The sequence below is a fragment of the Apodemus sylvaticus genome, chromosome 7 (genome assembly GCF_947179515.1).
Source record: "Apodemus sylvaticus chromosome 7, mApoSyl1.1, whole genome shotgun sequence".
NCBI lineage: Eukaryota > Metazoa > Chordata > Mammalia > Rodentia > Muridae > Apodemus > Apodemus sylvaticus.
The window spans coordinates 34,054,816-34,069,850 of record NC_067478.1 but is presented as its reverse complement, the minus strand read 5'-3'; the positions used below and the strand labels follow the sequence as shown (position 1 = coordinate 34,069,850).

General features: G+C 44.3%; 1 protein-coding gene across 3 annotated transcripts in view; it reads left to right on the top strand.

Moving 5' to 3' along the window:
- Positions 1-15,035, top strand: part of Rasgrf1 (Ras protein specific guanine nucleotide releasing factor 1) — a 104,746-nt gene that overhangs the window by 16,562 nt on the left and 73,149 nt on the right. For 2 of the 3 annotated variants that reach the window (XM_052189294.1, XM_052189293.1), the window contains exon 3: positions 13,828-13,975. In XM_052189294.1, the coding sequence (XP_052045254.1) occupies positions 13,828-13,975 (148 nt within the window). Of the gene's footprint in view, positions 1-13,827; positions 13,980-14,711; positions 14,714-15,035 lie in introns of all 3 variants that reach the window. The other variant, XM_052189295.1, reaches the window with a different exon arrangement.

The window sequence follows — 15,035 nt, the reverse complement described above, 5'->3', positions numbered from 1 at the left end:
ATATACCCAAAGTATTCCCTGGCATGCAATAAAGACACATGCTCCATTATGTTCATAGCAGCCTTATTTATAATAGCCAGAAGCTGGAAAGAACCCAGATGACCTTCAAAGGACAAATGGATACAGAAAATGTGGTATATTTACACAATGGAATACTACTCAGCAATTAGAAACAATGAATTCACAAAATTTTTAGGCAAATGATTTGATATGGAAAATATCATCCTAAGTGAGGTAACCCAATCACAAAAGAATACACATGGAATGCTATCTCTGATAAGTGGATATTAATTAGCCCAGAAGCCCTGAATACCCAAGGCACAAATTGCATAACAAATGACTCCCATGAAGAAGTATGGAGAGGGTCCTGATCCTGGAAAGGATTGATCTAGCATTGGAAGAGAATATAAGGACAGAGAAAAAGGAGGGAGGTGTCTTCATTTTCATTATGTTTTAAAAAGTCTTTAATTTCTTTCGTTATTTCTTCCTTGACCAAGGTATCATTGAGTAGAATATTGTTCAGTTTCCACGTGTATGTGGGTTTTCTGTTGTTTTTGTTGCTATTGAAGACCACTTTTACTTCATAGTGATCTGATAGGAGGCATGGGATTAGTTCGATCTTCTTATATTTGTTGAGGCCTGTCTTGTGACCAATTATATGGTCGATTTTGGAGAAGATACCATGAGGTGCTAAGAAAAAGGTATATTCTTTTGCTTTATGATAGAATGTTCTATATATCTGTTAATCCAAAGCTTCAATTAGTTTCATTGTGTCCCTGTTTAGTTTCTGTTTTCCTGATCGGTCCATTGAGGAAAGTGCAGTGTTGAAGTCACCCACAATTATTGTGTTAGATGCAATGTGTGCTTTGAGCTTTAATAGAGTTTCTTTTATGAATGAGGGTGCCCTTGCATTTGGGGCATCAAGTACTATATTGAAAAGATATGGAGAGAGAGGACAGCCTTGTCTAGTCCCTGATTTTAGTGGGATTGCTTCAAGTTTCTCTCCATTTAGTTTGATGTTGGCTACTGGTTTGCTGTATATTGCTTTAATGATGTTTACGTATGGGCCTTGAATTCCTGTTCTTTCCAATACTTTTAGCATGAAAGGATGCTGGATTTTGTCAAATGCTTTTTCTGCATCTAATGAGATGATCATATGGTTTTTTTCTTTGAGTTTGTTTATGTAGTGGATAGCATTGATGGATTTTCTTATATTGAACCATCCCTGCATCCCTGGGAAGAAGCCTACTTGATCATGGTGGATGATCATTTTGATGTGTTCTTGGATTCGGTTGGCAAGAATTTTATTAAGTATTTTTGCATCAATATTCATAAGAGAAATTGGCCTGAAGTTCTCTTTCTTTGTTGCATCTTTGTGTGGTTTTGGTATCAGCGTAATTGGTATCTGTCTAAGAAAATGTCCATTTCCTCCAGATTCTCCAGTTGTGTTGAGTATAGGCTTTTGTAGTAGGATCTGATGATTTTTTGAATTTCCTCAGTTTCTGTTGCTATACCTCCTTTTCATTTCTAAGTTTGTTAATTTGGATACTGTCTCTGTGCCCTTTGGTCAGTCTGGCTAAGGGTTTATCTATCTTGTTGATTTTCTCAAAGAACCAGTTCCTGGATTTGTTGATTCTTTGTATGGTTTTCTTTGTTTCCACTTGATTGATTTCAGCCCTGAGTTTGATGATTTCCTGTCTTCTTCACCTCCTGGGTGAATTAGCTTCTTTTTGTTCCAGAGCTTTCACATGTGCCATTAAGCTGCTAGTGTATACTCCCTCCCGTTTCTTTTTGGAGGCACTCAGGGCTATAATTTTTCCCCTTAGCACTGCTTTCATTGTGTCCCAAAGATTTGGGTATGTTGTGCCTTCATTTTCATTAAATTCTAAAAAGTCTCTGATTTCATTCTTTAGTTCTTCTTTGGCCAAGGTGTCATTGAGTAGAGTATTGTTCGGCCTCCATATGTATGTGGGCTTTCTATTGTTTTTGTTGCTATTGAAGACTACTCTTATTCCATAGTGATCTGATAGGAGGCATGGGATTAGTTCGATCTTCTTATATTTGTTGAGGTCTGTCTTGTGATCAATTATATGGTCAATTTTGGAGAAGGTACCATGAGGTGCTGAGAAAAAAGTATATTCTTTTGCTTTAGGTTGAAATGTTCTATAAATATCAGTTAAATCCAATTGGTCCAAAGCTTGAATTAGTTTCACTGTCTCCCTGTTTAGTTTCTGTTTTCCTGATCGGTCCATTGAGGAGAGTGGAGGGATGAAGTCACCCACAATTATTGTGTTAGGTGCAATGTGTGCTTTGAGCTTTAGTAAAGTTTCTTTTACGAATGAGGGTGCCCTTGCATTTGGTGCATAGATGTTCAGAGTTAAGAATTCTTCTTGGTGGATTTTTCCTTTGACCAGCAAGAAGTGTCCTTCTGTGTCTCTTTTGATGACTTTAGGTTGAAAGTCAATTTTATCTGATATTAGAATGGCTACTCCGGCTTGTTTCCTGAGACCATTGGCTTGTAAAATTGTCTTCCAGCCATTTACTCTAAGTTAGTTTTTGTCTTTGACTCTGAGGTGTGTTTCCTGTATGTAGGGTCCTGTTTCCTTATCCAGTTAGTCTGTTAGTCATGTCTTTTTATTGGGGAATTGAGTCCATTGATGTTAAGAGATATTAAGGAATAGTGATTATTACTTCCTGTCATTTTTTTATGTTATTTTTATATTTGAGTGGTTATCTTCTTTTGGGTTTGATGAAAGAAGGTTACTATCTTGCTTTTTCCAGGGTGTAGTTTCCCTCCTTGTATTGGAGTCTTCCTCCTGTTATTCCTTGTAGGGCTGGGTTTGTGGAAAGATATTGTGTAAATTTGGTTTTGTCATGAAATATCTTGGTTTCTTCATCTATGGTGATTGAGAGTTTTGCTGGGTATAGTAGTCTTGGCTGACATTTGTGTTCTCTTAGAGTCTGTCCGAGATCTGCCCAGGATCTTCTAGCTTTCATGGTCTCTGGTGAGAAGTCTGGTGTAGTTCTGACAGGTCTTCCTTTATATGTTACTTGGCCATTTTCTCTTACTGCCTTCAATATTTTTTCTTTGTTTAGTACATTTGGGGTTTTGATTATTATGTGAAGGGATGTGTTTCTGCTCTGGTCCAGTCTGTTTGGAGTTCTGTAGGCTTCTTGTATATTCATGGGCATCTCTCTCTTTAGGTTAGGGAAGTTTTCTTCCATAATTTTGTTGAAGATATTTGCTGGCCCTTTCAGTTATAAATCTTCACTTTCATCTATACCTATAATCCTTAGGTTTCATCTTCTCATTGTGTCCTGGATTTCCTGGATGTTCTGGGTCACATGCATTTTGCATTTTGCATTTTCTTTGACTGTTGAGTCAATGGTTTCTATGGTATCTTCGGCATCTGAGATTCTTTTTTCCATCTCTTGTATTCTATTGTTGATATTTGCATCTATGGCCCCTGATTTCTTCCCAAGGTTTTCTATCTCCAAAGTTGTCTCCCTTTGTGATTTCTTAGTTGTTTCTACTTCTCGTTTTAGATCCAGGATGGTTTTGCTCAGTTCTTTCATTTGTTTGTTTGAGTTTTTCTTTAATTCTTTAAGAGATTTTTTTGTTTCCTCTTTTATGACGTCTGCCATTTGACTCACTTTCTCCTGCATCTCTTTAAGTTCTTTTGTGTTTCTTCTTTATTGGCTTCTATCTCTTGAGCCTTATTCTCCTGAATTTCTTTAAGTGATTTTTGTGTTTCCATTATATGGGTTTCTAATTTATTCATGTTCCCCTGTATTTCTTTAAGAGATTCATTTATGTCCTCTTTGTGTTCGTCTAGCAGAATCATGACCAGTGATTTTAAATCCAAATCTTGTTTTTCTGATGTGTTGGGGTATCTGGGACCTGCTGTTGTTGGAGAGTTGGGTTCAGACGCTGCCATATTGCCTAGATTTCTGTTAGTGGCGTTCCTACGTTTGCCTTTTGCCATCTTGTTATCTCTGGCGTTAGTTGGTCTTGTTGTCACTGGCTGGTTTTGAGCCTCCTATGAGGCTGTATGGCTATTTTCGCAACACTGGATGGCTGGGTTTCCCCTGGCACAGACTGCTAATGTGCTGCCCTCCTCTTGGGTGCCCTTGGAGCCCTAGTGTGCCTTGCCCCAGGTTGACTCTGTGAACCAGGTGATGCCCGTTTGCTCCTTCACGGAGTGTTGATGGTGGATGCTGCGGGAACCTTTTCTGAGTGCCAATCCCCCAACCGGGTTGGTGCACACACTGTCTAGCTGCTCAGGCCCCGAGTCCAGGCAAAGGCCTGACAGGCTTAGGCCCGAGCAATGTCCACCTCGGCTATGTCTGCTAACTGGTTCTGTCAGGTAGCCAAGATGGTGCCTCGCACCCCTACAAGTGCTGGGCAGTCTGCCGGGCAAACGACCTCCTGGCTGGGTTGGCACACAGATGGCCCACCCAACGCTGCTGGGCTTAGATCCCCGCGATGTTAGCCTTGGGCTATGTCTGCATACCTGGGGCTGTCAGATCTCTCTGGTGTCCAGGAGCCAAGATGGAGGAGAGTCTCTTGTAACTGGCTGGTGGGAGGCAGAGTTCTGATGTGGCTTTAGTGTGGTGAAAAGCGCTGTAATTCCGCCACTGCTTACAGCCCGGCTGACCAGCGGTGGCCAGTGGTAGCGGGTGCAGGGCCTGCCTGGACCCTGTCACCTTGGTTCCACTGGTGGTGGCCCTTCCGCTGGACGAGCTGCTGCTGCCGCCGCTGCCGCCGCTGCCGCTACCACCCACACCACTGCCAGTTGTCTGCTGCACTCCACTGTGCTGTCTCCACTGCTTTCTTAATTCAAAGTCCCCAAATCCACATTCCTCCAAACAAAAACATGGTCAGGCCTATCACAGTAATAATATGTATCTATAGTGCTCTATCATCTAGTAGTTTCATTCCTTGGTACCTATCCAGAAGAATGAAGAATGACCACAAAAGTCTCCTATGTAAATGTTCTTAACAGCTTAATATACAACCAAAAGTCATGATGTCTATAACCAAGCTCATGTATAAGCAAACCTCTTGTGCATCCACAAAATGGAATGCTACTTGGAAATAATCATGAATCAACTAAAGTTATACACAAGATGGATGAATTTCAAAAGCAATATGCTGAATAAAAATAATATAGCATACAAAAAAGTATGCTATATGATTTCAGTTATATGAATTTCTAGATCAGGCGAAACTAACCAGAGTGGTAGAAACCAGAGCAGCGGCTGCTTCTGCAGTGGGGTAGAGTGAGAAGAGCAAGCTTCCTGGGTACTAGAAGTTATCTTTGCCTCAATTAAGGGTTTATGCTTTTTATCATAATTGCTTAAATTATTACTGGAGTTTGGTACCTGTTATGTCCAGATTCTTAGTATCTTATTTGAAGAACTAAAATAATAGCTCACATAAAATTGTAAATGTAGCAAAGCAATAGACTAGGTCAGATATTCTGTCAAGAGTGACAAGAGGCCCCAAGAGTGAGAGAACTCAAGGCCCAGTTGCTGTTTGGCACTTCCTTATAAGGGCTTCAAATAAAAGGCGATTTTGTTGTTGATGTTGTTGGGGGGGGGGTGAAGGTTTTTTTCTTGATTGGTATATTAAGCTATAGAACCTCTTTTCTACATGTGTCCTTTTCCATAGTTTATCTGATTTTAATCATATGCATGTCCAATTATGTGTGGTCATAAAGTGGCAAATATAAGTTTCTACCAAACAATTTTTTTCAGTTTAAAGACACAGCTTGCCTTATTGCAAATGCACCCAAAACTAGTTCAAGCCAGATTAACCTTCCTACTCCACAGCAGAAAATAACTAGAGTGTGATTGAATAGTCTAAGTTTGATGGTTGTTAAGGAAAAGAGGAACAACATTGCGTTCTTTTTTTTTTTTATTTAAATTTTTATTTAAAATTTCTTTTTTTAAAATTAGGTATTTTCTTTATTTGCATTTCAAATGTTATCCCATTTCCTCATTCCCCCCCAAAACCCCCCATCCCACCCCCCTTCCCCTGTTCACCAACCCACCCACTCCCACTTCCCTGTCCTGGCATTCCCTTACACTGGAGCAATGAGCCTTCACAGAACCAAGGGCCTCTCCTCTCATTGGTGTCCCACAGGGCCATCCTCTGCTACATAGGCAGCGGAAACGATGGGTCCCTCCATGTGTCCTCTTTGGTTGGTGGTTTAGTCCCTGGGAGCTCTGCGAAAACTGGTTGATTCATATTGTTCCTCCTATGGGACTGCAAACTCCTTCAGTTCCTTGGGTTCTTTCTCTATGTCCTCCATTGGGGACACTGTGCTCAGTCCAATGATTGGCTGAGAGCATCCACCTCTGTATTTATTAGGCACTGCAGAGCCTCTCAAGAGACAGCTATATCAGGTTCCTGTCAGCAAGCACTTGTTGGCATCCTCAACAGTGGCTGGGTTCTCTCCTCAATAGACTGTATATGTAACTGTGTATGGTGGAACAGCCTCTGCTTGACCTTTCCTTCAGTCTCTGTTGTTCCCCCTTCTGAGAAGGACCGAAGTATCCACACTTTGGTTTTCCTTCTTCTTGAGCTTCATGTGGTCTGTAGATTGAGTCTTGGGTATTCCAAGCTTCTGGGCTAATATCAACTTATCAGTGAGTGCATACCATGCATGTTCTAAGAATTCCTTCTCAATTTCTCTATATCCTTCCATAGACATTTTCATGAAATGGGTTTCAGATTAGTCCCTGGAATTACCCCGAAGATGATCCTACATGTAATAAGGACACATACTCCATTATGTTCATAGTCACCTTATTTATAATAGCCAGAAACTGGAAAGAAACCAGATATCCTTTACCAGAAGAATGGATACAGAAATTGTGGCATATCTACACAGTAGAGTACTATTCAGCTATTAAAAACAATGAATTCATCAAATTCTTAGGCAAATGGATGGAACTAGAAAGTGTCATCCTGAGTGAGGTATCCCAATCACAAAAGAACACAGATGGTATGCACTCATTGATAAGTGGTTGTTAGTCCAAAAGCTCAAAATAAACAAGTTACAATTCACAGACCACAGGAAGCTCAAGAAGGAGGACTGAAGTGGGGGTGCTTCAGTGCCTCTGAGAAAGGGAACACTGCGTTCTTTAGAGTGGGTTGTGCACATAGACCAGGGCAGATAGAGGTCCTAGGATGCTACCAGGTTGACAGGTAAGTTCCCTAGAAAGTAGTGTGTGTGTGTGTGTGTGTGTGTGTGTGTGTGTGTGATATGGAAGTAGGAATTCCAGGCTATCAGGTGCATTGTTAAAAGAGAGGTGTAGGTATATCCCAAGCCAAGCAGAGTCCCAGACTGCTAAGCTATTTCTTACACTTGTCTTCCCCAACATTGTGACATTAGTATCTGTGCTTTCTACAATGTGCGTATTGAACTTCACATTTTAAAAAAATGAATGATGAATAATAGAATGTCTGGCGTTTCTGTTGCTGCATAAAGAATCACCACAAACTTGTCAGCTTAAAATATTTTGTGGTTCTATGAATCAGAAGTCCAGGCTCAACTGAAGTTTCTGCCTGGCACCTTGTGAGACTAAAATCAAGGTCAGGTAACTGAACTATGGGCTTTATGCAACCTGAACCTGAGAGGGAGGTGGAGAAGGAGGAGAGAGAGAATGAACACGCATGTACTTGCATGGTTGTGCATGTGTGCCAAGAATGATTTCCCTGGGGGAGAAGTAAATAATGTCCGCCCTGTCTTTGTAAAGTACCAAGCAAAATCTCCCAGTCCTACAAGGTTCACCCAGGGAAACTAGAGAATGTGGACACAGTGGTGAGGGATTGCTGGCAGGACTGTAAAGCACCCACACTGGAAAGTCTCCATTCAGCAGGGATTATGACTTCCCTATATCCATATAGATGAAGCCGCCTTCTGTTAGTGTTCCCCAGACAATACACTCTAACACCTTCCTACATCCCAGAGCCACATGTAAAAATACCCAGGAGGAGGGGCCAGAATCTCAGGTGAGGATCCAATGACCCTCCCCACCCTTTCCTTCTACACAGGGCTGTCAACTTGGGAGATCATTCTACAATGTTGTGTGTGTGTGTGTGTGTGTGTGTGTGTGTGTGTGTGTAGCAGTAGCAGCAACAACTGGCTCTCTGCCACAGCCATATTGAGTGTTGAATATTTTTACATATTCCCAATTTAGTTTTTATTTACATATACTTAATAGAAACATTCTGTGTACAAAAATAAGCACTGTGGTGTATTAATACCATGTAGAGACACGATGTTCTCTCACACTGTTTCATAGTCTAATATTATGGGATGCCTCTGTAGTGTATGTGCATAGTTGTTTATAAGCTAAAGCAGCCAGTGTGGTTCATATTCAACATTTTAGTGAGAGCTATAGACCAGGCCAGGGGTCAGAGAGGCTGAAATGCACTCTCCAGCCCTAGAGCCAATTCCACCTCCAGCTTTGACACTGTCCAACTGTTACACACTTCTTCTCTCCCTGGACTTCAGTGTCTTCATTAAGCAAATCATGCAGTCAGCCTTTCATGAACCTGAGTTTCCTTCTAGCTCTGAAGGTCTATGAGTTCATAGAGACAGACAATGCACACAACAGGTGAGGCTTACTGAGTCCGCACTGGAAGGTTTCCAGAAGAGGAAGGAGTAGAGAATGGAAGGACTGGGGTAGGAGTGGATAGAGAGGGCAGGAAGGGAGAGAAAGTCATGTTGGTTTTTTCATTGTTGTTAGCAAATAACTGAAATAATCAGCTTAAAGACACTAAGACCTACTTTGGCTCATGGTTTCAGACCACAGTTGGCTGACTTCATGAAATTTAGGCTCACATTAGGATAGAAACATCTTATCAGAAGGGTACGGTAGAGGGAAACCGTACCCCCATAGAAGCAAGAAGCAGAGAGAAAGATGTGTTCTTCACAGAAAGTTCCCCAACTACACACTTCCTCCAATGAGACATTCCCCAGTTTCTACTACCTCCCAATAGTCCTTTGAATTCATCAAAGGTCAGTCCACTGATTAGGTCAGACCCCTCATGATTGCTCCCAAAAGCACGTCTGCTGGCTACCAAGCCTCTAACCATCAGCTCATGAGAAACACTCCAAACTAAAGTATAATATTCCTCCCTTGGCCCCCAAAAGCCCATGGCCATCTCACAGTATAAAATGTATTTGCTCTGCCTCCAAAGGCCTCCTACGGTCTTAAGAGTCCAAGAATCACTCAGAAGCCTAAATCCAAACTCTTCATTGACTCAAGGCAGCATTAGTGTGATCACCTACAACATAAAAAGAAGTTGTGTACTTCTAACACACAGGGATGGGACCTCCCCCTTCCCAAAAATAGGAATGGAGACATAGAAAGGAGCAATGCACCCATCACCCAGCCAGACAAACATTATAGCATACAGCTCCATGTCTAGGCATCCGGGTCATGTCATGAGCATGCCCAGTATCTGGGGCAGGGTATGAGCAGCAACAGGCTTCAAAAATACCACCCCTGCAGTCTTTTCTAGCCATAGCACATATTTGTACCCTCTAGGAGTCTTGACAAGGTTCATTTCCTTTGTCAGTTCACGAATTAAAAAACAGGGGGGAAAAATCTGCAACAGAACAGGTAGCAACAGGGACTTTCTCCCATGTTTCTCCTAATCATTGGGCTGACCCTTGATGAATTCATCATTGGATAGACTGCTGCAGTAATAGAAACTGTAGAAGGTTTGGTCTGATTAGAGAAAGTGGATTTACTGGGGAGTAGATGGTGTATATATTATAGACAGTCAAGAACAGCTTTTATCGTAGGCGAGGGAACATACAAATACACCAGGCACACAGAGAAAAGGCCCTCTGCAAAGCATAATGGGGGCTAGGTTCCTGAAGCACAGGTCCTCCTCGAGCCATGGGGTATGTTATAGTCTTTGAAGGGTCTCCCTTCCCTAACATAGAGTTGATTCATGTGAAGAAAGAAAGGCTGGGTGATGGACCCACAGTTGTTAGGTAAGCCTGTCCTGCTGCAGCCATGGACTCCTTGAGCCAGTCCATCAGCACGGAGTCCTACTGATGGAAAAAAAAAAAGCCAATAAAGTCTTTTAAGCTGTCAGGTGTTTTGTCTGGGGTGTGGGGGTGGTGAGGAAGAAGTCTGCCATCTTGGAAGTTCACTATCTTATTACCTAGCCATGGCCTCTCAGAAGCCCCCGTTGGCTCCTGAAACCCTTCCTGTCAGGTGTCCCGCATTCTTGGCATCTCTAACCTCCCGAGGGCTCCAAACACTCCATTCTTAAGTCTCCCTGCTTCACGCTCTCAGGACCCTGACCTTCCCAGACTGCCTAGTTTCCCAGGCCTTATTTGACATCTGGGTGGAACCCCCTGTGATTCACAACTCTTATATTCGGGATACCTCCAAAACCAGTATCCTACGGCTAACACCAAATTCTACCACTGGCTCCAACAGCAGCCACATCTGCTTGGCTTACAGCTGCAGGTGCCTCTGAATATTTAATGGCTGGATATAGAGAAGGACTTCCATGGGTGGGGGACTTCTGGAAGCAAGGTCTTTCAAATATCCTTGAGTCAGTAGTGGGTAGAGTCTGGCCAATTCGTGTGTGTGTGTGTGTGTGTGTGTGTGTGTGTGTGTCCAGATCATTCACAGGACAAGAGCTCTCAGAATAGGTTAGGTTAGATCTGCCTATCTCTTCTCCCCCAGAGCTGGGATTACAAGCACACACCATCATGGTCTGTTTTATTTTAGTTTATTCTTTTATTTGGATTCTAGAGATTAAACTAAGTTCCTTGTGCTTTTATGGCAAACACGTTACTGACTTAGCTATCTCACCAGTCCAGTGCTAAGCACCCCTGTAGCAACCCTGCTGTTCTTGGCCCCAACTTCATCAGTGCTTGTTTTCTGACACATGGGACTTCACATTCAAAGCATAATATCTCCTATTAAAATAGGGATAAAAGAAAAGGGAGAGACAGGGCAGGGGAAGAAAAGAGAGGTAGAAGGGGGAGGGAGGAGAATAGAGAAGAGGAAAGAAAAATGGGGATGAGAAAGAGGGGAGGGGGAAATTAGAGAGAAAAGGAGAAAAGAGAGGAGGCCAGGGGAAGAGGAAATGGAGGGTAACGAGCAATGCAAGAGATCACCTGCAGATGGCGCTCCTGCCTGGAGCTTGAGGTGTCTGCATAGAGTAAGACTAGACTAATGGAGAAGCTGGGCTTTGTACCCCTGAGCAGTGAGGCAGGGTGGTGTGAAGACAGACTCCTTGCTCTCAATTGAATTTCGCTTGCAAGTAAAAACAATTAAGTATCCTAGGAAGATGGAAAGACCTTTCCGTCTGTCCTCATTTTCACAAGCAAAGCACGCAGATCACCACTTTAATCTAATGGTGTTATGAAATTGATACTTAAGAAAGGGTTGTGCTAAGGACAGAGATCAGTTCTCTGGATCTCGGTCTCCTCCCTGGATCCCCAGATCCCTTCCCTGACACAGCTGTCCTGAGCCTGAAGAAGCAAGCCTTTCCTACCACATCTTCCCACTCTCAGAATATGGCTTCTGCCAGCCTCCTCCCAAGAAGGCATCTTCTGGCACCCTCAGAAGACAGGGCCCTCTGCCCAGTCCCCTTCAACACCTTGGCACAGCCTTTCATTATTACAAGGTCACTTCCATCATGATGTCCTGAAAGTCTCACCTCAAACCTTGAGGGTCACGAAGACTTTGTGGGCTCAGGCAGCAGGCTCCTGAGGCTGAGACAAAGACCTCCCTCCCCAGCTTGACCTTACTAGTCAGCTGTGTGGGGTCCATGCAGCTGCGTGGCTATGAAAGAAGCTTCGGGAATAAAAAGTGTCCGTTGATCTTCTAAGGAGAAGGAAAGGTTTATTGTGGCCATGGTTTCTGCAGCTGTATCCCTCCATCCTTTGGGCTCTGTTGTGTCTGGGACTGTGGTAGGGTGGGCCGCCATGCTGTGAGCCTGTGGCAGAAGGAAGCCACTCGCTTCATGGCAGCCACAAAGCAGAGCCTATCCTAGGTAGTAGGCTTCGTTATTATTTTTCCCCTGTGGTTCCTTCTGGACCACCAGCCAATGGGATGGCACCACCCACAGTTAAAGCAAGTCCTCCCAGCCCTTCATTGATCATCTCTGGAAGCACCCTCAGAAACACACTAGGGTGTGTGCTTCCCCAAGATCCTAGTTACCTCAATCCAATCCCTTTGAGAGTCAGAGTAGGGTTAGGGAGGGCAAGAGACATCTTGGTTTGTTCTAAAGGACTGGGACTTGGGCCTTTTCTGGATGGTGGAATGGATGCATAATGGAGCAGAGGCAGTTTCCTCTGAAAGAAAGAGACCCTACAGAGAGGTTTGATGGGCATATGAGATATCTTGGCCCTTGCCATTCCTAGGATGGGAAGGGGAGCCCCTCGCTACCACTAAGAAAGGAGACATAGTGATAAAGATGGGCCCTTGCTGGGTGAGGAGAGGGACATATAGGAATGGGCAGGTGTGAGTAAAGAAAGGCAAACAGGAGACAGGCCCTGAGGTGATGGTGGGTTGAAGGAAGAGAAACAATTTGAGGAATAATGGGGGATACAGACCCAGACCTCATTATCCCTGAGAACTTGGACCTTTCTCTTCCAAGGCATTTTCCCTGGCCTTGACCCATCCGGATAGACACCTCCCTGTGAGATGTTACAGTCCAAGCCTCCCTGTCTTCCAGGGATGCATCTCTTCTTCTGGAATCAGATTCTTACACAGCTACGAGGCTCTCCAATAGCCTTGGTCGTATCATGGAGAGTCAAGGAGACACCTAGAACTTAGAGGTCTCTCTGCGGGGGTGTGATGACCTTAGGAAAGCCTCTCCTTACCTCCACTCCTCCTCTACCACTCTGACCTTCTGTGTACCACATATTAATTTACCTACTTTCCAAGACACCTTCTCCCTTTTTTGCCTGACCTTTGGGACTCTCTCTGATTTGGTGCCACTTAACCACCTCACCTCATTATCAATTACTGCTGACACAAGCCTCCTACCCAGGGCTGCCCTACAGTAAGTATGTACCCAAGGAACTAGGTTTGGAGTCAGAAGCCTCAGCTCCAACTTGGGGTTGTATCACCTAAGACCTACTAGAAATCTTGACCACAAGTCTTTGTTGCTGCCCTGCCTCCTCAGTGGCATACACAAAGAGCCCCACAACTCACCATTTGACTTTTCTGTGTCTTGTGCTGTGCCTTCAGGCATCACCCAAACAAACAGTGACATGTGAGTGCCTACCTGTCTTCTGTATATCCCACAAGGCCTGATGCACGCATCTGCAGTCACCCTTGCATGCAACAAGTGTCCACTAAATACTTTTTGGGTGTACAATATATCCACCTGCCATCACATGGTACTAGAAGCTCAGATGCCAAAAAAAGATCCCTGGAGTCCAGTAAGGCTTCCAGGAGGTGGCATTTCAGCTGAATCCCAGAAGTAGGCTAAGAAGGGTGGAGTTAGGAGAGGGTAGGGGGTAATGTTTCAAAATGCAAATCTACCTAAAGTTCCAGGAGTGTGTGTGTATGTGCTGTGCTTGTGTGTGTGTGTGTGTGTGTGTGTGCTTGTGTGTGTGTGTGTGTGTGTGCGTGTGCGTGTGTGTGTGTGCGCGCGCGCACGCGCACGCGTGACAGAGAGACAGACAGACAGGGGCACAGAGAGACAGAAAAAAAGAGTATAACAAAGAAAGCCAGGCTAATAAAGCACCAGAAGTTGGTGTGCAGTGGGGTGTGGGCCCAGAGACAGGGGGCAGCATCTCAGCTGTTATGCATCTCTGTTCGCAGCTACAAGATACTTGCCACAGAGTATGAGTCGCTCATGCAGAAGTACCTGCACCTGCTGCAGGTGGTGGAGACAGAGAAGGCTGTGGCTAAGCAGCTACGCCAGCAGCTTGAAGACGGTGAGATTGAGATTGAAAGGCTGAAAAACAAAGTAAGTACCCAGGCCAGATCCATTTCCAGATTCCTGCAGGACAGAGGCAAATGGACAGGCTCCATCCCTAGCCTCCACGCTTGGGATGTGGTGGTGGGAGGAGAGCGGGGTGGTCCTGCGTTCAGAACCAGTTGGGATCCCACCTCTGCGCTTACCAGGTGCCACCTGGAGTGTGTCCCCCACTTCTCTGCTTCTGGGTTGTTCTATATAATGCATAGTCATTGCTATGACCCAGCCAGATGGTATGGATGGGGGGATTGCTTAAAAACAAGCTATTAGACAGCACGAGGACACATGAGCCATCACCACGGTCAACTTCAGACTCTGGAAGTGTAATATTGCCTATAGGTCACTACTGTGGGCTCTCTCTGCCTACACCAGATACACAAGTGTCAAATGGCAAGTCACAAACTTCTAAGGTGTACCCCTGATGACATAGGATCAAGCCTTCCTTATGTGGGCACCAGTCCTGTAAATACCTCCTAGGGCATAGCCATTCATTGTTAACCAAGGCTTTGGGCCAGCCCAGAACATCTGAATGTGAACCTGCATTTAGATACCATGCTGAGAGATGCTGTTGACTCCTGGGAGCACAGGTTCTCAGGCATCCTTCTCAGAAGCCTGTGTGGCATCCTTGGTACCAGGATATGGTGAGCAGAGAGCCAAGAACCCACCTAAGGAGGCAAAGGAGAGTGAGAGGTGGGGGTTCATGTGATCCAGGTCTGCTGTCCCCAAGCTGTAGTCCCTCAAAACATGGAATCCCAACAGAAAAGGACAAAGAACCTGCAGGTATCAGTGATAAAGCTAGAAGCCCTGGGTACAGGGGCAGTTCTGTGTACAGAACTCCCTCCAATGCCTGTAGCCCAGTGCCTTCCATCCCTGTACAGAATGTTCAGAGACCCAGAGCCACCAACCCCATCTTGTCTGGCAGCAGCAGAGCTCTATACCAGTACTAGCATCGACTTGCAACTTCATATTTACCTGGAGGTCCACATGTGACCCATCTCGGCCCCCACTGTCAGTTTTAAATACAGAACAGCCCCCGAAAAAAACCATCACC